This window comes from Microtus oregoni, unplaced genomic scaffold (genome assembly GCF_018167655.1).
Source record: "Microtus oregoni isolate MIOR12 unplaced genomic scaffold, Mior012 000057F_ref0000458, whole genome shotgun sequence".
NCBI lineage: Eukaryota > Metazoa > Chordata > Mammalia > Rodentia > Cricetidae > Microtus > Microtus oregoni.
In genome coordinates, this window is record NW_024543833.1 from 2,886,074 (window position 1) to 2,906,588 (window position 20,515).

A 20,515-nucleotide genomic window follows, 5' to 3' on the forward strand; every position below is an offset into this window, starting at 1 on the left:
CCACCCCCGTTTAGTCCCATCCCCTCCCCCAAATGACCAGCACAGCTCCATGTCTTTGGCTCCCTGGTTCTGGCTTCTTTTGAGGAGCCAAGTCCTGGCAGACGCATTGCATCTGGTGGGAGGAGCAAGGTGCAGAGTGAACTCTGCCTGTTCCGGGGGGGGGGGGGGGGGGGGGGGGCAGAATGTGATTCTCATTGTTCTCTGAAAGTGATGCCAGGGTTTAGGCCCTTGATAACGGAATCTAGAGGGACCAAGGAGGAAGGGGGGTAACCAGGGAGAATGTTCTGGTATCCAAAATCTCTCCAACCTTCTGGTGTGAGGAGGGAGGAATTCCCTTTCAAAATTATGGCAGCTTCTCTGAAGTCACCCCCACCCCTCAGTCTCTGAGGAAACTCTCCAAGGTGATCAGACCTCTAGATAATTTGTCTCCACATGTAAGCCCTTGGAACCTGTGGCTGACTTCAAAGTTCTAGAATACATCTTCACATTCCTTCCTAGCTTAGAAATTCTCACAAGAGCGTCCCTGTCCTCTCTGCCCACTCCTCTCGCTCTTTTCCTCACCATGGAGTTTGTGAAAGCTAACCTTGTGGCCACACACCCACACACAGTTACCTTCCACACTGGAAGGAATTCCCGAAGCCAGGCATTTGCCGGAGCCCAAGGCAAGGCAGAGTTAGGAATCCATTTAGCTGAGTTAGTGGGATGTGTTTACACGGATTTCTGTTACCTCTCTCTCTACAGTTACTGCCAACACTTAACCAATTAAGTTCCTCCTCAAATACTCTGTGACACACTGAATCAACTCGCTGAGGTCATTAAACAAAGGAACAAGGCCAACCCAGTGACTCAGAGCATGGGACTACAAGTGGGTGTCAGTAGTCTCCAAAATGCCCCCAAATCTTACAATTCATAGGCAAAAGGATATTTCATATCTACCCCATATTTGATAATCGTCCTGCGCATGTCTAAGATCTACCAGTATCCAGTTTTGAACCTGAGAGGTGTCTTCAATCGCAACCACACTATAGTCTCATCCACACTGGAGGAAGAGACCATATTATCTTTTCAATTATCTTCCAAGCGCTGCTTTAAATTCTTTCTCTGGGAAATTATATTACAAAATTCCCATAGAAAAGATAATTAAAAATTATGTGCACACATTTGCTACCTGCCATTTGCCAAGCAGCTAATTAGTGGAAATGTGATTTTCATGAATTCTGTGATATTTGCAGTATCTGCCAACTTTTCTGTAATTTGTTGCCATTACTTCTTTGATTCAAAATAAACATTCATTTTCATACCTAATTTTATATTCACAATTTGGTATTTTTAAAAGATTCCCAAACCTGGTCCCACCTGGCCCTTTCTCTTAGATTTTCTTTGGACAGCCAGCTCCCAAATAATGACACATAGACCTATTATTAATTATGAGTTATGACTTTTAGCTTTGGCTTGTTGCCACCTAGCTTTTATAACTTTAATTAACCTGCTTCTACTAATCTATGTTCTGCCACTGGCCCTCTGCCTCTCCTCCATTCCATATATACTTCCCTCTGTGTCTCGCTGGCATCTCTTTTGCAGCTGGATTTATCCCCGAGTTCCTCTCTTTCCGGAAGTCCCAGCTAACCTCTCCTGCCTAGCTATTGGCTGTTCACCTTTTTATTAAACCAATCACAGTGACACCTCTTCACACAGTGTAAACAAATATCCCGAAACAAGGCTGGGTTTGGGGAGGCATGTTTGTTTACGATGGTGATGATTAGGGCATGCATGTGTGTGTGCGAGCATGCAAGCATGCATACATGTACATTAACACCGAGTGTCTTCTATCTCGCTCCACCTTATTTTTTGAGACAGGGACTCTGAATTTGGGGCTCACGGATTGGCTACACTAGCTGGTCAGGGAGCTCTGGGAATCCTTCTGTTTCTGCCTTAGCCTCCAGCACTACGGTTAATGAGAGACTTGTGATGTTGCTACTGTGACCTCAGCTGCCTCCTCTGCAGAGCAAGGGCAGCAGCGATGGAGAGACAAGAGAGAGCAGGGAGAGCTGAGAGCGGTGGCCAGCCCACGGTCAGCACCCGCCAATGTGTCCTCGTTATTGCTCTAGCTGCTCAAAAGTGCTTTGGGAATGATAGTTTCTGTCTTTCTGAGTTGGGGGTGATGGTGTTTGGTAAAATTCAGAGTCTGGCAGCAGGGCTGACTGAAGACAGGTCAGCAGCCTAGAGGACTCAACTGGCACGTTGTAGTGCCGCAGTCCAGCGACATGGGAGTCTACAGCACTCCGCAGTGCCGAGATTGCAGGACCCTCACTTGAACAGAAGCACTGCCTGTGTCCTGTGGGTTTTGGCTTCTGAACAGCTCCCTTTTAACTGGTGGTCAATTCCTGGCATTAACTTTGGTTTGGGACTATCATTTAGCAAGAATTTCAAACAGGCAATGGGGCAAAGCCACCATTCCTTTAGCTTAATGTCTGTGCTTCTCACTCGAAGGCTAAGTGAGCAACCACCCTGTAGATGGCGTACTGGGGAAGCTGAGCTAAAACAGCTAAAATCTACCCTCAGGGCTCACTACCTGCTTCCCCCTACTGTAAAACTGACAGCTGAGGGATCAGGTTGCTATAAATTGCACTAAACAAGCCTCAAACTCATCATCCTCCTGCCTCAGCCTCTTGAGTGTTGGGGATCCTCAGGAAATGAGCTGTCAACTGCTGCTGTCAAATCCTTTCGGTGCCGAGCAAATGCTCAGTCAGCGTCACTGCCCTCCTCCCCCAAGATGTTCCCAGAACCTAATTACTGCGTGTCAGTGAGGGGCCTGAGCAGAAGACTGGCAGGTGGGAGGGGGCAAAGCAAGCTTGCTGACTCCTTTGGGTTAGGAGAAGACGGCAGAAAGGTGAGACTTCCGCTCATGATAACCCGATCTGTACTCAGATGCACCCTTGTGCTAGCTGCTGCCCCGGACCACTCGCCCCATGTCCTTCCGGTGTTTTGGTTTTCCTTCCCATACTTCTCTCCGTGAACATGTTATACGTGTGACCGCTCAGCTGCCTTTCCTACTAAAATGTACACTCCTATTACACGGACTCTGTTTTGTTCCCTGCCGGCATCATGTCTCCACTCTGCAAATCATTGCTGAGTTTGACATTGGCCACACCATTCAGCTCCCTAGACTCCCTAGACTCCCTCGGGCCACTTTGATAATGAAATACACCAATAAGAAAGCAACGCTGGGCACCGTGCCTGGCGCACCCGAAGTTCTCAATCCTCGCTGCCATTTGATGAGTTATTTTCTAGATTGTGGTCTCCCCAGGATCAGCTGTGTGGAAAAGCTGTGTCGCTGTTCAGGGACTTGGTTCATCCTGAGCGGAGCTAGAAATAGCAAACGGCGCTAATTAGGGACTATGAAATTGCTGCTTACCTTCCCAAAGCCAGTGAACTCAAGATCGCTCAGAGAGACCCCGCTTCTCAAATATGACTCCACACTGGAGTCCACAGGGGACGCTTAACAATTATTGATGCCTGGATCTCACCCCAGAGACTCTGATGTCGTCGATGTGGCAGGTGGCCTGGAGAGCAGGACTTTCTTTTCTTAATTCCCCAGGTACTTTTAACCTGCAGCAGGCTTGAGAGTCCCTGCTCCACAGATTTCCGCTTAAAAGTCAGTGAGACAAACATTATGTATGGCCTGGCAGTTCCTGGCTCTTCCTAAAGAGAGACATTTTCTGGAAGCCTGGCTCATTAAAAACTCATCGCTGTGGTCCAGCAGGCGCCCTCCCCCTAAGAGACTGCTGTTGAAGCAGGCTCAGCTGGAGAGTGTGTAAGTACAATATCCACTCGCAGGCCAGCCTGGGCTACATGGCAAGACCCTCCCTCGAGAATGGAAGAGAAAGGGCAGGGGAGCTGTTGACTAATGCAGAGTTCAAAGGATGCTAGCAGAGAGAACCTGGGAGGCTCTGGCAGCTGGATCAAGGATACAGGTTTAGCTAACCACAGTGGGAGCAATCTCTGTAGGTGGGCAGCCTTCAAGCCATACACATCTGCAGGGATGGGGGGCTATGGCAGACACATTTTCTGCATACATTGTTAACATTCACGTGAACCAGAAGGCTTCATGACCCCTCTGGGCCTCACCCAAAGTATGGTGGCAGGCTTTGCCATTTCCCACGGGACCGAGGCTAGGGCCCTTGCCACAGCCATGCCCATCTCAGCACCACGCATTCACTCAGGACATCCTCCACTCCCTGTGGGGGCAGAGAGGAGGGTCTCAGGGGCCAGCTGGCTACTAACCCAGCTCCAGGTTCTGGAAGAGATCCTGTCTCAAGAGACAAAGAATGCCAGCAAAGGACGCTGCATCCAGTCCAGCTCTGATCGCCAATGGCTGCCACATGAGATGCCACCACAGTGCACCCCCCCCCCCCAAGCGCAGACCAACCCGCTCTAGCTGCGATGCTTTCCTTGGCAAGATGGTAGCCCCCACTGCCCCCCATCTCTCTCCTCTGCCTCGTTGGGCTTCCACCTCTCCTCAAATGGTTGCTTTTGTGCTATACGTGTGAGTGAGTGTGTGTGTGTGTGTGAGTGGTGTGTGTGTGTCTGTCTGTGTACACGAGATACAGAGAGCTGCACCAGCAGAAACCAGAGAACAATGTTGTTCCGTAAGCACCACCCACTCTGCTTTCTGGTTTTTTGCTTTTGAGACAGGGTCTCTCACTGGTCTGGAGGTCACCATGCAGGCTGGGTTGTCTGGCCTGAGCCCCGAGGATCCATCTGTCTCCAGCCTCCCCAGTGCTGGGGATACAGCTGTGTGGCTCCAGTTTTCATGTGGGTTCTGGGAATTAAACTTGTGTCCTGGTGTTAAAGCACTTCACTATCCGATCCGTCTCTCCAGCCCTAATTTTATTCTTCTTTATGGCTGAGGCTATCACATTGTCTTTATTAGTTTGCCTGCTGATGGCCATCTAGGCTGGTTCCATCTCGGCTGGCGTCCTGGCTATCGTGAGTAGTACAGCAAGTAAAGGCGATGTGAGTCTCTCTCTAGCATGCTGGTCCAGATCTGTGCAGATATATTCCTGCCCAGGAATGTGCGTGTGCTGTTAGTCCAGAAGGGTTCTAGCATGCTTCAGATGACTGCCAGCACAAACACGAATCACACCTTTAGAACGAGAAGGCTGTGGACAAGGAGGCCACAGATTTCTGCCTAAGCAGGGGTGCTGGGAGCCTGCTGCTCTTCTAAGTGATCTTTCGATGAGGACCCACAGCAAAGACTTAACCTCTGAAATGGGTCCGTCTGCTGCTGCGTTGAGGAAGTGCCCCTAGCCTGTTAGCAAAGCTAGTCATCTGTTCCTAGTCAGCTCAGGGTTAGAGATCAACGAGAGTGCTCAGCCTAAATGATGCTTCTGTTCCACTTCTTCCAGTGCCAAAGGGCTCTTCGAAAGAAGGGGCACAGAGAATGTAAGAGCCAGAGGGCGGGGAGGGGTGCCATGAAATGCTGTCTTCTGCATATGGCCTGACCATGGCACACGTAAACTCACTTGCTGCAGCCAGGGTTACCTAGACAAACGAGATCTGCACAAGATAGGGCCTATCAACATCCTTTCACAAATATGGGGGCGGGGCTCGCACTTTTGGTTAAGGTGCTGAGAGAGGGGAGACATTTTCTTCAGTGATATGGCTGTTAATAAATTGTCTATGCTCCAATAAATAACTCAACACTTGCTCATGCAAGCATCCCTGATTAAACTCAGTGGGCCATTAAAAAGAAGACATGAAGGGAGGAGACTTGGAAGAAGAGGAAGAGGGGGTGAGAGAGGGAAATAGGGAGTAAAATGAACAAAATAATATATATATATGAAATAAATATATATATATGAAATTGTCTACAAATTTAAAAAATACATTTAAAGGAAGCAGAGGTGAGGAGAGGGCAGAAGCAAGATCGATCAGTGAGTCTAGCTGCTCCCTGTCTAGTCTAGTTACCCGAGTTCAATCTCTGGAACCTACATGGTCGGAGAGAACTGATACCCCAAAGTTACACTTTGTTGTTTTAAAGACAAAGTATTAAGAGAGTTGCTAGCCCAAGAGAGGGCTTCCCCCCCCCCCCCCCCAGAGGCAGGTGACATCAGGATCAGCTTGTAGAGTTGAGAAATAGAATCTGCATTTAATCAATCAAGGCCTCCAGGTGATTTGGGTGTACCCCAGAGTCTGAGGAGCCTTGCTTCAGGACATTCACTAAAGGCACAGTATTGGTGCACACCTTCTTGAAGCTGTCTGTTCTGTGTTTGGATTCTGTACCTGTCCTGAGAGCCCAGTGCCCACATGAACTGTCATTGCAGTCTTTTATGTAAGGGGCAATGGAGCTCCTCTGCAGATTACAAGCCAGGGTTAAATCCTAGCTCTGCCACGTGCAACCCGCGTGACTTGTCCTTTCTGGTCCTGTGTCCTTCCTGAGATGACTGTTAGGAGAGCCCTGACCCTCAAATGGCATTGTGAGCACAGAGAGAGTTGATCCATATAGAGCAGTTAGAACACGAGTTGACGGAACTGGATCGCCATTAGCGAGTGTTACCAGAGCACAGCTGTCACACTCAGCTCCAGCCCCCCTGTGCACCTCAGAGACAAGCAGCTCCTCAGATGGCAGCCTTACGTCACCCCGCTGCGTCCTGTAGACTACATGTGCCCATCTTGTTCTGCCTTTGTGCCAGGCTTTGGTTTCCCCAGCCCGCCCACAAGGATGGCTCCTGTGAACCCAAGCCCTGCAAGGATCACATTTCCTCCACATCCATATCCGCCACAGTCCATTGCCACCACCCCCAACCCTGAGGCTGAAAGTGACACTTCTCTTGGGGTTTGACCTAGTTTCTCCTCCTAGATCTCCCGGGAACATGTGTATGCCCGCCCCCCCCCTCCTCAAGGAAGTGTGTTCAGGGCACTCTCTGGCCTCCTTCACGCCTGAAGTACAGTTTAACTGTTGCCTGTGCCTCTCCCCTGGATGGCACGTGTCTCCAGGGCAGTCCCTGTGTATAGATACCAACCAGGTAGGACCTGGGTAGGCTATTCCACTTCCAAGGAGAGTCACATCCAAGGCTGGGGAGGGAGTGGCTGGGGAGATGACTCTGTGGATAAAGTGCCTGCTAGACATGTATGAAGACCTGAGTTCGGATGCCCAGCATTCATGTCAAGAAGCCCGGTATAGCAGCATGCATCTCTAAGTCAGTCCTGTGCTTTAAGGGTCTCGTGGCCAGCTGGCCTAGCACACTTGGTGAGTTTTGGGTTCACTGAGAAACCTGTCTCACTAAACAAAATGAAAATCAAGAGAGGAAGACACCTGACATCAACCGTTGCCTACACACAGGCTGGGGAAGGAGTCTATAAAACACTGACTTGAGGCTGGACACAGCATATGTCCCATATCCATAGTAACCATGGTGATTTCCTGGTCATCCTTTTCATATTAATATTTCATCATTCTCACCACATGATACTCTATATATTTCCCCTGGGAACTGGCCCATGTTGGGTTCCCAGATTGCATTCTGGAAACTTCTCAGGAAGAGAAGCCATTTGAACCCCTTACATCCTGGCCTGGGAGTGGTGGCCACATTAAACATCCACTCAGGAGGAGAAACAACCCTTCCTGCCAACATGCACACACAGTGGAGATGACTGAGGTTTTATTCATGGAGAAGGTAGTCCTACTTACTCACACCTGTAAGGGATTAGTGGCCACCTAGCCATTAAAGGGTTTGGTAGGCTAGAGCAGCGGAGACATGGAGGGGTGGGCGGGCAGGCAGACCTGGTACCCACCTGCCCAGTGTAGCTTGCTGGGGTAGTGACAGCCCCTGCTGCTAGAGTAATATGGATCTAAACTATTCTGAGTCCCTACACAGGCAGCAGGGAGGGCTGCCCCCTGCTCCCCGTGGGAAGGGAACACTCAGAGCTTTAATTATACCTTCTGTCTAGATCAACCAGGGCCACAATTACACTCTGTGCAGGGCAGCTGCTGCTAGATCACTTCCCAAACACTTTGAAGCCATTGAAAGCAAAACCTTCTATGGATTCTATACAAAAAGACAGCAAAATAGCCTGGTGGGAACAGCTGCAGAAGGACAGACTGTATCCAGCTACCATCCCTGCTCCCCCATTGTGCCTCTGGAGTCCTTCTTGGCCACCAAAGGAAGGGAGAGCAGCAGGTGAGACCATCTGAAGCATCACCAGCCCTGCCCTCTGTATACCACGAGGGGGTCAGGGAGAACTGCCTGAGCGTGGCGGCTGCTAATCTTCTCGGAGCAGCGATGCTTCACAGTCTTATGGAGATCCCTGCCTGTAACCCCTGCCTGCAGAATTGTGCTCTATGCATGCGCTGCTTCTCAGTGCGCATCCCCTGCATCCAAGACAACAACTCTGAGCCCTGATAACAAGCTTCAAACTGATGGAGCCACAGGCAGCACAGAGAGGCCAGTGGAGGGCCTCCCTCTCACTGATTTATGAGCCCTCCTGCTGACAAATCAAGCCCCGTGCCTAGATAGTTGTAGGTTTTCTTTTCCTAGAAAATTCTGAATGTCACTCCAACCTACTCAACCATCACTCTTTTGGATTCAAAGCATCAGTATGATGTCATGAACTACTCCACCCTAGGCTTCCTCCAATCACGTCACTAGGGTTTGTCCAGCCAGGATTCCCTGGCCCCAGTGTTCAGCCCCTAGACCCAGGAGTGGAGGCCCTATTTGTTCCAGGCCTTCTCTTGGTACAGAGCTTAGGATACACACTGACTTCCCAAATCTTCTGTGTCCTCTAGCTTCTCAGTACACCCCTATATATCTTTTTTTTTTGTAAAGACCTTGGAGGGCCAGCATCCATAAGGAAATAACTGTAGTGAGGTTATCACTAATCCAGTGGGGGTTGTTGTTTTCCTTGAAAAGTAAAGAACTGTCTTAGCTTGTATCACAATCTAGTTCAAAACTGTGGCCTGTGAGCAGTCTTGCCGTGTAAGTGAGGAGGTGTTTCTGAAGGAAGTTCTGTGTCCTCCGTTTTCTCCAGCCATAGGCTCTACAGTAAGGTGGATTACTTCCAGAACATTCAATCTGAGCCTGCCTATCGACTTCTTGGTGACAACTCTCAAGCCACCTCTGTCAGTCCCACCCTCTGGCTAGGAAAGAGAACCAAGCCATTCTTGCTCTGTAACCGAGCCACCCGGAAGTGAAGAGCTCCGAAAGCTTTGGCTTGTCCCTGTGATTTATAGAATTACAGGAAGCTACGGTACACACAGCAAGGTGTCCTGTTCTAAGTGCAGAGAGTCAGACTCAAAAGGCCACAAACTGGTTTCACTTCTATGGTATTGTGTTTGAAGTAAGTCAAGGAGACGGCTGGTGCATGAAGCATGCTTGTGATATCAGCACTCGGAAAGCAGAGGCCGCAGATTCAAGAGTTGGAGGCTGGGGCGGTTGAGTAGGTTAAGAGAATGTGGATTCGGTTCCCAACCGGTGGCTCACAACTGTCTGGAACTCCAGTTCCTGGGGAGTCTATGCCTTCTTCTAATTTTCAAGGGCAACAGGCTTTTACTCAGTGCACATAAATATATATGCAGGCAAAAAGTTGTGCACATATAAGTAAAAAATAAGAACAGGGGTTCAAGGCCAGCCTTCATAGAAGGCTCCAATGGTGAGACCGTGTCAACAAACAAAGTTGAAAAATACAAAAATTCAGAGGAACAGAAAACAATGGTTGCCAATGCTTGGGGCTAGAAATGACCAAAAGGAGATGTGATGGAATTGTTGGAGATAACTGAGCTATGAAATACCAAGACCAGGACAGTAGAGGCTCCCTTGACACAACTCACAGAAGGGGACTAAAGAGATGGCTCAGTGGTTCAGATCACTGGCTATCCTTCCAGAGGATCCAGGTTCAATTCCCAGTACCTACATGGTGGCTTGCAACCCTTTCTAACTCTTTGTAAAAGTCCAGGAGATCCTATGTCCTCTTCTGGTCCCTCAGGACACTGCACAAATGTGAGCTCCTACATACATGTAGGCAAAACACCCAAACCTATAAACCTGTAAAATAAAAATTAGGGGAAAGGGAACCTCAGAGAACCACACATGGAAAGGGCAAATTATCCTCTATAAAAATTACATCTCAATCAATCTGACTTTTTAAAAGTGAAACTACTATAATTATTTATACTCACTCTTCCTTTTTAAAATGAGGCAAACCATGAGCGCTATCACCCCTAGAGAGCCTCCCCTCCCATCTTGGAAAGTAGGAAGTGGAAGTGAGCATGAAGTTGAGTGTGTTCGGAAAGAAGAGCCAATGAGTCCCACAGAACCTTCTCATTAGACGGGGTTCAGACCGCCCAAGGGTGGTGCTTATCCCTTTTGCCAGTTCTTCAGAGTCTTTAGTGATGCTGCCAGAGAGATACACAGAGACTGGCCAAGGAAGGAGCATTTGTGGAACAAACCAGAGATGTTCCCCATGAGGGTCACCTGATGGTCTTGGGGATGGGTGGGGTGACAGACCGAGGAGCTCAGAGATGACACTGTCTCAGGTGTCATCCAGGTAGGACCACATGTCTGAGAACATCCAGCCAGCGGATATGAGGAAAGTGAGAAGCAGCTTCTGGCACTGCAAGTCAGGCATGGAGGTCAAAGATGGGCATATTTTAGCCATCTAAAGGACATCCTGAGGACAGAAGGGGAAATGAAGTCTCACTCATTTCCCTTTCCTATCTACCCCCAAGAGATCACCTCTGTGACTCCAAGACATGTGATTAGGGAGCCAGCAAGTAACTAGTTCTCCAAGGACCACCAGCTAGATGTCTATCCTACTCAGGGTTTCTATTGCTGTGATAAAACGCCATGACCAAAAGCAACGTGGGGAGGAAAGGGTTTATACCTTTCACATCACAGTTCATGTCAGGAAAAGAACTCAAACAGCAGGAACCTGGAGGCAGGAGCTGATGCAGAGGCCATGGAGGAGTGCTGCTTACTGACTTGCTTCCGTGGCTTGCTCAGCCTGCTTTTCTTTTAGAACCCAGGACCTCCCGCCCAGGGATGGCACCACCCACCATGCCCTCCCACATCAATCACTAATTAGGAAAATTCTCTACAGGCTTGCCCAGCAGCCCAATCTTATGGAGGCATTTTCTCAGTTGGGGTTCCTATCTTTCCTGATTCTAGCCTATCAGGCTGACATTAAACTAGCCAGTACAATGTCCTCAAAGTCAGCCAGGCAGTGGTGCATGCCTTTAATCCCAGCACTTGGGAGGCAGAGGCAGGCAAATCTGTGAGTTCAAGGCCAGCCTGGTCTACAAGAGCTAGTTCCAGGACAGGCTCCAAAGCTACAGAGAAACCCTGTCTCCAAAAAAAAAAAAAAAAAAAAAAAACAACAACAAAAACCCACAATGTCTTAAAGTGAGTTGAACCTGGATGCTGTCTAGCTGGAGATAGCATCAGATCCTACAGGGAAGTCCCCCCAGTGCCACCAGAGTCCCAACTTTAGACAGCAATACCAAGTCCCTGTCTCTGGAAGTTTTGACCCAGCAGCTAGGCTTCCATGACCTCTCCCTGGATTCGGCTCATTTGGTACAGAACGCAAGGACACACGTCCACAGGTTGAAGTTCAAAGAACACAGATGAGGGGCTGCAATAAGGTGAAATACAGTGCAAAGGTGTGGGACATCCAGGCTTTCTCTGGACACACCACCTTCAAGGAAAGTCTGCCCGGTCTGTCTTCATGGAGACTTCCCTGACCAAGCCCGACTGAAATGTATGCAATTGTATAGAAAGGTGACTGGACCAAAAAAATTAAAATATTGAAATAGGTCAGACAAAACTCTCAGAGTGAGCAGGGCACCTAGGTTCTTCCTGATCTCTTTGCAGCCTGTTTATTTCTGGTTTGTAGAACAAGAACCCCCCAAAATGAGAGGTGCTTTTTTGGTCAGTATTGGACAAGGATAGATCCAAGAATATCTTTAGAACCAACTCCAAGACAGAAAGATGCAAGAAAATTAGAGCTGCCATCAGCTGCCCTGGGTGTGAAGGATTCTAGTTGCCAGGGCCTGACTTGGGGAGGGAAGTAGGAGCCAGGAGCAAACCCCCAAATCTACACATGACAATATCACAAGCATCTCCCCTCAGCCCTCCCTTTATTCTTCCAGTCTTGGGCCTGTTCTTCCATGTTTGCTCTACCAGTGAAGAGGTGTCAGATGCATGCATCAAAAGCTCCTGGGTACCTGGGCTTCCTCATTTTTTCATCTGGTTTAACCTGAGTCTGTGATACTCTTTATATCTGAACAAAGAAAAATTTGGATGCCAAACTGGGAGCCACAGCAAATAGCAAGACCAATCCCAGAATTTCCTATGTTCCCCTTAGTCCTAACGTTTACCTACAAATGAGTCTGTGGATTTTCATTCAGTGATAAACCATTCCAGGAAATCCACACAGACAATCTGGCTACACTGTCCAGCCCAGTTACTGAATTACAGAGAAGACTAGTTCTATGTTGCCTAAATGTATTTCCCTGTCTGTGCATCAAATATTGTCACCATGTGCAACTGGGACTGAACCCAGACTACAAATCATAAACAGTGACCCAAATCAGCCAAAATATCTAATCCTCAATGTGTGTGGGTCATGACACCCTTGGGCAAACCTGTATCTCAAAAATATTTATATTGCAATTCATAACAGTAGCACAATGATGGTTATGAAGTGGCAATGAAAATAATCTAATGGTTGGAGGTCACCACAACATGAGGAACTGTATTAAAGGGCCACAGCATTAGGAAGGTTGAGAATCATTGCTTAAGCTCTGTAGAATCCCCAGGCTCTCCTGGTCCTACAGAAGCCCTGGCTGCCCTGTGACTCAAGGCAGTTTTGGTGGGTGTTATCATTTGCCTGTATCTTTAAGGTCTTTCCTGTTCTCATCAGGGACCTGCCTGGTACCTGTTGGGGCAGTGTTAATTCCCATCATCAGTACCACTTTCACTGGCTCAATTTCAAATCTATGGCTACTTCTCAGATTCAGCTACCAGATAAATATAATTCCAATGTTTTATAACAATAGTTGATGGCAGCAATGAACTTGAGCATGGCTTCTCTTCACTTTTCTCTGCACCAGTGTGAGCAGACTTGGGTTATATCAGGGGGTGTGGACAGCCATTCATTCCAAAATAATGATACCCTGGATCCCTCCCTTCTACGATGAAGAATCCTCTCATAAAGTCCCACAGCTATGGTCAAGAGAAAAGGAACAAGGGCAGGAGGGATTCTGGAAGGAGCTCCAATCCTCTCTGGGAGGAAAACCAAGAGGGTGGGAGGGATGGCAGATCTCTGGCTGATAACATAGAGGACTTTATCTTTTTAGGGTTATCTGTCGGAAGGGTTGGTGACAAAGTGGTACCGTTCTCCACGACTGCTCCTGTCCCCCAACAACTACACAAAAGCCATCGACATGTGGGCAGCTGGCTGCATCCTAGCTGAGATGCTCACAGGAAAAATGCTCTTCGCTGGTAAGTTACTAACCAAGGCCCCGTGCTTCCTTCCCAGTGTTGTTCAAACCGTGTACAAAACACTCCCTGAGCCCCCAAAATGCTAATCATTTGCTGAAATAACTTCTGTGGTTTTTATGATACTTCTTGTAGACATAGTATTATGATTTCATACAAAAATATTATAAAAAGCTCAAATTAGCCTTATGAGCACAGGACTTCTGCAATTAACTAGCCATTTTGCTGTGTTCTGATACCTCCACCTCAGTGGAGTACATGAAGAAATTGGGCATAGATGCTCTGTACACCCAGACCGTAGGCCTGACTGCTCTTAATCCAGGAGAACCCATTTTACCCTCATCCTGTCATGCTGGTTAGCAGCCAACTGTCTGCTGCTCCTTCTAACTCGTCCCTGGGTTACCAGCTTTACCTCCCTCTCTCTGGACCAGGTCTCAAGACCTGCTTCTCAGGTTGTTTCCTCGATCTTAGATCCCTCCAACCTCCCTCGGTTCCCACCTATTTGCACAAAATGATGCTCTCGCTGGCTCTCGGGATTCTAAACCAGCCCCGGTCCCTCAGGCTACAGTGTTGGAGAACCAAGGCTATGCTCAAGCAGACAGTGACAGCCAGAGCTTCGTTACCAGGGAGGTAGGAAAGCCAATAGCTAGTAAGAGTGTCTCTAACCCCAAGGACACGTCAGAAGAGAAGGGAGAGAGGTCACAGTGGCAGCACCCTGCTCCCGGTTTCCAGTGGCTCCTTAATAAACTCAGAATGTCAATGTCCCCTCCCTCAAGTAACATCTATCCCCAAAGCTCACCAGGGATGATGACAGCATCAGTTTCCCACGTGGATTTATGTCCTTGGCTTCTCTGAGAAATTCATGTTCCCCAGCTCTAGGAAGCAGTGAAAGCCAGGGCTTACCATACATTAGCCTGAGCTGGCACCTCCTGGTGTGCCAACAGGATGGGTTTCTTTACATTGTAAGTGTCAGAAGTCATCCTACTTCTCCAAGGTGTTGATGGAAGAGTTGATGGGCCCCCAGGGCTGCCTGACTCCCAGGTTCCTGCCCTTTCTCCACGGCATAGTTCACCCCACTTGCTGCCTCAGGTAGGACACAATAGCTTCCTAGCAGGGGCTCACAAAGGAGAAGAAGGACTCCCAGCTCAGGGCTGTGTGTTACTGGTCTCTATGTCACAGAGGAGAGGAGTGGGTTAGAGAGTACCAGCATCTGTCTTTGACTTGATCATTGCTGACCTTTTGGTCCCTTAGAAAATGATTAAAGTGCTCGTCTAGAGAGAATAGCCCGCAAGAGGCTCCTAGAGTCCCTTAGCTGACTCTCTTTGAGCTCAGGACAGGGAGAAAAGACCTCTCTTTAAGGGACTTCCCAAAGCTGTGGGCCCTTGAATAGGCATAGTGCTGGATGAAGTATTAAGGTATGATACTCCCCAAGCCATCAGCTGTGGAAGACTGGGACTCTGCAGAAGCCAGTGGACAAAGGGGGGCTCCTGTGCAAGTGAGTGGCCGGGGAGGCCTTTCCAGGAGGGATGAGTATGAGGGTCCAGCCTGGCAGAGAGGAGTCAGAAAAGCCTTGAGGCTGAGAGGAAGGAAAAACCGCTTTACAGCAGGGAGAACTTGCACATTCAGCATGGTGCCTGGCATAGAGCAGGCTCCTGGCCTAGTTAGCATCCTATTGCTGTGAAAAGACACCATGACCAAGGCAATGTAACAAAAGAAAACAAATAATTGTGGCTTGCTTACAGTGTCAGAGGGTGAGTCCATGACCAACATCCTGATCTGCAGGCAGCAGGGAAAGAGACACTAGGCCTGGTGTGGGCTTTTGAACCTCAAAGCCCGCCCCTCAGTGATACACCTCCAACAAGGCCATACCTCCTAGTCATTTCCAAAACAGTTCCACTCCCTGGTGACTAAGTATTCAAACTTGAGAGGATGGACTACGGAGGCCATTCCCATTCAAACCACCACAGCACTCAGTATATAACTATTGAATGAATGAGCAAATGGGTGAGTGACTGCCTGTCTCTATCCCCCCAACCATGTCTCCTTCTGACCTGGCAGAAGCCACCTTCTGCCCTGTGCCCACACAAGGAGTGTGCTCAGAGGGCCTTCCGGAGCCAACAGTTATTCCCTGAGACTTTCCTGGATGGGCTCCTCCTGTGAAAACTTAAGGCTCTCTTTAGCCTTATCATTGTTCCTTCCTCAGCCTAGGAGAGAGTGTGCAAAGCTGTAGCCTGGCTGCTCCCCATCTCCTCAGCATCAGCTGACTCAGATCACACGAGACGCCAGATGCTAGCGGAAGAGACAAGCCTCAGACAGAAGTAGATACAATACAAACCTGTACCCCTTACTTCCCTGATGACTGAATGACAAAACACTTGGCAGAAACACCTCAAGGAAGCAGCGGTCTGTCCTGACTTAGTGTCACGACAGGGAAGGCTTGGTGGCTGAAGTGGCCTAGTCACTGGCAATGGGAGCTTATTGCACAGCTGATCACGTCTCAGGGGTGGACAAGAAGCAGAGAGCTCAGGTCAGAAGCAGGGCTCTAAACCACAAAGTCTTCCCCTAGTGGCCTGTGTCAGCGAAATAAGCCCTAGATCACAAAAGCCCACAATCTCCCAACACAACACTGCCCACTGGGGTCTGAGCATTCAAATACAGGAGCCCTGGAGGGATGTGTCATGTTCAACCAGAAGAAATCCCTGTTTTTTATATTTATCAGAGCCACCAAAGACACCAAGCATTCTGCAATGGCCACACAGCTAAATTTAGTGGTAGAGGGCATATTAGAACCCAAGTCCCTCAGCTCTGAGCTAAGAGCTGCCTGCTGCCCCACGGTGTTACCTCTCTAGCCAACTGGAGCTGCTCTGGAATGTCCACATACACAGCTGTCCAGGGAAACAACTTACCCATGTGGCGTTTGCCTTCCCAGGGGCTCATGAGCTGGAACAGATGCAGCTCATCCTAGAGACCATCCCTGTGATCCGGGAGGAAGACAAGGAAGAGCTCCTCAAGGTGATGCCGTCCTTCGTCAATAGCACCTGGGAGGTGAAGAGGCCACTGCGCAAGCTGCTCCCCGATGTCAACAGTGAAGGTAGGTACCCAAGCCTGCACCGGGGCACCATGCCAAGAGGCTGAGCTCTGGCTTCACCGTTTGAGGCAGGGGCAACGACGTGTGGGCCTCCATCCAAAGAGCAGAACATGAGATTCAGACACCAAGCACCCCTTGGCAACTGGTGTTTTTCCTATCTACAAGCTCAACAAGTTTCCCATTTTAGAACACTTAGGTGTTTAGGTTTGGGGATTACGGGTTCACAACCAGTAAGAAATATATAAATATTAAAAAGAAAAGCAGAAAAATATCTGAAATTCAAAAGAAGACTACGGTGGCAACACTTGGATAAAGAACACAACCAACCTGTGCTTTCTGGCCACGTGGCAGCTTCCACGCTCCTCTCGTGTCTGCTTCCCTGTTTTCTCTCCCCCGGAGGCTTGACAGAGTACAGAGAATGTGTGCGTTCTCAGCTTCAGGGCTACACGGATGCTCAGTTCCCAGTGACTGACTGTGTCATCAGCTTGAACCAGGATCAAGGGAAGGTGGTACACACACACAGATGAGCAAATGCCACCAACAGGGCACACCCCTGAAGAACGTACCCTAGGAACCCACTTCGTCCAATCAGACCTCGCTTGCTCTCCTAATAGTCTGTAGTTGTGAGTGCACTATGGATGGATCCACGGGTAAGGTCAGAGCCCGCCTTTCCCAAAGGCCTCCCTCTGACTATCGCTGCTCTGGGGACCAAGCCTTCAACACCCATCTTTGGGGCACAGCTCCAATCCTGGGGTGGTTGTAGCAGTTAACAGGAGCGGTAACATGAGCTCAGCAAAGCCCATGGTGCAAGAGTTGCTCGGTAGGTCATGGGTGCTACATTATCAGTGGGTCTCACATATAGGTGGGATACAACCTCAGCCGATTTTATGAAGGATCCCAGATCCCAACAGCTTGAGTAAGATGTATTTCTTATTGAGAAAAAAAAAATGTTTTGAAGTTTATTGTTCTGTTAACAGAGTGAAGTGATGGCAAGTGGTCTGGGCCGATACGGTGGGTTTGCTCTACAAGGTCACTCAGGTACTCGGACACCTCTTAGAATGCTGCCACTTACCATGTGACCCTCGTCCCCCTGAGGAAGGTGGGAAATGGAGCCATTGCCTGAGCTCCAGGAATCCTAGATCTGACTTCATTGCTCAGTCCGTTCCTGTCTGCAAGCAGCCACCCCCAGCAGCCCCTCACCAATGTGGCTTTGAGAGGGGTGGACGCTGCCTCCAAAGTCAACACCTGACAGAAGACAAAGCTCCTTGTCATAACCAGTCAATGTATGAGAGTCCCCTGAAGCTGGGAAACTGGATTAGGCACGAGAATCCAAAGGGACATAGGCAGTCTAACCTCAGAAGACAAGGAAGCCCTTCCCAGTTGAGTATGTCAAGGAACACATCCTAGGGACTGCTGAGTCCAGGGGTTTGGGGGACAAAAGAGAGCCACCAGGTGCTGGAAAAGATCAAGGAGCTGAACTGGAGGAGGTGGAGGAGTCAATGGATGAATGTCATGGTCAATCAGGAGAGGAAGGGCCCAGATGCTATGGGCTTCCACAGGCCACCTTCTCTATGTCTGGACTTGATCCTGGAGCTGACCAAGTGCCCCCTCAAGCCTTAATGACTTCACTGTCCACTGTGTTTCCCAGTCTGCCTCTTGTCTTCAAAGATAACCCCAGTGACCTCTAGTCTTGAGATAATGGGGCATCATGGACTTGAACTGGCAGAGGGAGAAAAAGCCCAGTGGAACCGTGGTGGCCCTCAACTTTGTTCCCGCTGCCAAAGGATCTGCCTGGCTGTACCCCCAAAGGGAAAGAGATTCCAACTAAGTGACAGCATTGCTCAGCAGCTTGAGTGACCGTCGCATGACAGGTGAAAGGCCAGGGAGCTGGGACCAGAGGCCAGCAGTCTGCACAAACTCCTGTAGGTGTGGAGACTGGGGGTTGGGCTGAAAGTGGGAGACATATTAGTCCAGAATGGCCCCAGTCACAAGCCATCCTCACTCAGGAGAGTCTTGAAGATCCAGGCCAATGGGGTGCCACGAGAAGGGATTTGTAGAGGGGGCACAACCATCATCTTAAAACAAAGGCCAATAAAACAGAGGGGTAACTCTGGTTTAGGGATCAGAGACAGCAGAGCTAAGTCCAGGGGTAAAGTTAGAGGGGGCAGATCTGTCGGGCACTGGATGGAGAGGAACAAGGACAATCTCGCCCATCAGGGGAGCAGCCTGGAGCTAGGGATCTCTCCTCCCAGCTTCCCTGCCTTTCTTTAGAAGGATGGCAGATGGCAGCGGACCGTTGTCACCTTCCTAAAGGCCATGGGTAACACATGGGACTAAGGGGAAGCCCAGAGAGGAAAGACTTGCCAGTCTGGAGCTGTCCCATGCCTGGATTTGTACAGTCCTGAGCAATCTGAGGTGGAATTTCTTCCAGGTCTACAGTCAGGGAATGCTCAGAGCGTCTCTGGTACTTAAATGGTCTTCCAGCCAGGGTCGTACAAGACCACTGCATCCTCTTGGGAAGCTGGTAACCTTCTGAAGTCATTGAGTTTACATTGCTGGTGTTTCCTGCAAAGAAGTCCAGGACAGTAGTGAGGGGCAGGTTTGAGTTCCGCCTGAGGAACCTTAAGAGTATCACAGGCTCAGCTCTGTCTCTTTTCCACTGTGTGGGCTGGAACACGACCCAAATGGAGCCAGTGAAATGACAGGGGTGAGAAGCACTACACGTCCCTAAACCAGGCCTTGAGATGAACCCGGACACAGTCCCACTCAGGGGGGATGCACTGTAGCCACGGTGCAGGATGCTGAACAGCCAGCACATCCCAGACAGCTGTCAACTGCTGAGAGTACGGCCATACCGGTTGGCAGATAGCCTTCCTTTCCTAGGTATCTGTGCCCCCGCCTCAGAGTCCCCTGCATCTAGTCACTGGCTGGTGGCTGCCAGGCACAGGAGGGTACGGCTGAGTGCTGAGTAATTTTGAATATTAATTCATCTGTCTTGGTGAGAATTCCAAGGGTGACATATTGTGGAAAGAACTCTGGCCTCAGACAGGAGCCGTGGCATGTGCACACACACGAGCACACACACACACAACTGCCATACACACCTCCATTTCCCGTCAGGGCTTTCTCCCATGAGCTCCTGCCCCTCCCTCTCTGTACATCTCCACATTCAGCATTTTCTCCCATGGACTCTTGCCCCTCCTCCAGAAGTCCTCAAACCCAGTCAACAAGTAGTGTTTGAATACTCTAGATTCCCACTCCTCCGAGCTGCCCCAGCTGTCTCCAGGGGGATCCCAGTGGAAGTGAGCACGTGTGTCTCAAGAATAGCCCCCTATGTTTAGAGTGGTCCAGTGTTGAGACTGTGGCCTCAACTTCCTCCCCAGCAGTGAGACCTTCAGCACCTCCCTTTAGTACTGCTGCAAAAACCAAGAACTACTTTCTGCAAACACAAAGTTGAAAAGTACCAGGGCCTGCCACCATGCTAACTCTTCTCAGCTTGACAGGAGCCGTACATGACCTTTCTGCCTGGCTTTGCTCCCTACAGCCATTGACTTTCTGGAGAAGATCCTAACCTTTAACCCCATGGACCGCTTGACAGCGGAGATGGGGTTGCAGCACCCCTACATGAGCCCTTATTCGTGCCCCGAGGATGAGCCCACCTCACAACACCCCTTCCGCATTGAAGACGAGATTGATGACATCGTGTTGATGGCTGCCAGCCAGAGCCAGCTCTCCAACTGGGACAGGTGCGTGTCCAGGGCTGGTGTCAGAGCCATGCCCCCATCTCCTTTGACATCCCTTTTGCCTCCGTGACCTCCGTTTCCTTTCCCCAGCTCAGCTCCCTGCCTACCTCCTGTCCCCAGACAGTCCCAGCGAGTAGCCAGCTTGGTGCTGCCCATGAGTCAGGGACTTCCACTCTGCAGACCAAAGC

The 20,515-nt window shown here is 49.5% G+C and overlaps 1 protein-coding gene across 2 annotated transcripts in view; it reads left to right on the forward strand.

Moving 5' to 3' along the window:
- The window catches only part of Mapk4 (mitogen-activated protein kinase 4), a 132,311-nt gene that overhangs the window by 107,204 nt on the left and 4,592 nt on the right, over positions 1 to 20,515 (forward strand). For both annotated transcript variants that reach the window (XM_041639284.1, XM_041639283.1), the window contains exons 3-5: positions 13,355 to 13,499; positions 16,426 to 16,587; positions 20,129 to 20,330. In XM_041639284.1, the coding sequence (XP_041495218.1) occupies positions 13,355 to 13,499; positions 16,426 to 16,587; positions 20,129 to 20,330 (509 nt within the window). The remainder of the gene's footprint in view (positions 1 to 13,354; positions 13,500 to 16,425; positions 16,588 to 20,128; positions 20,331 to 20,515) is intronic.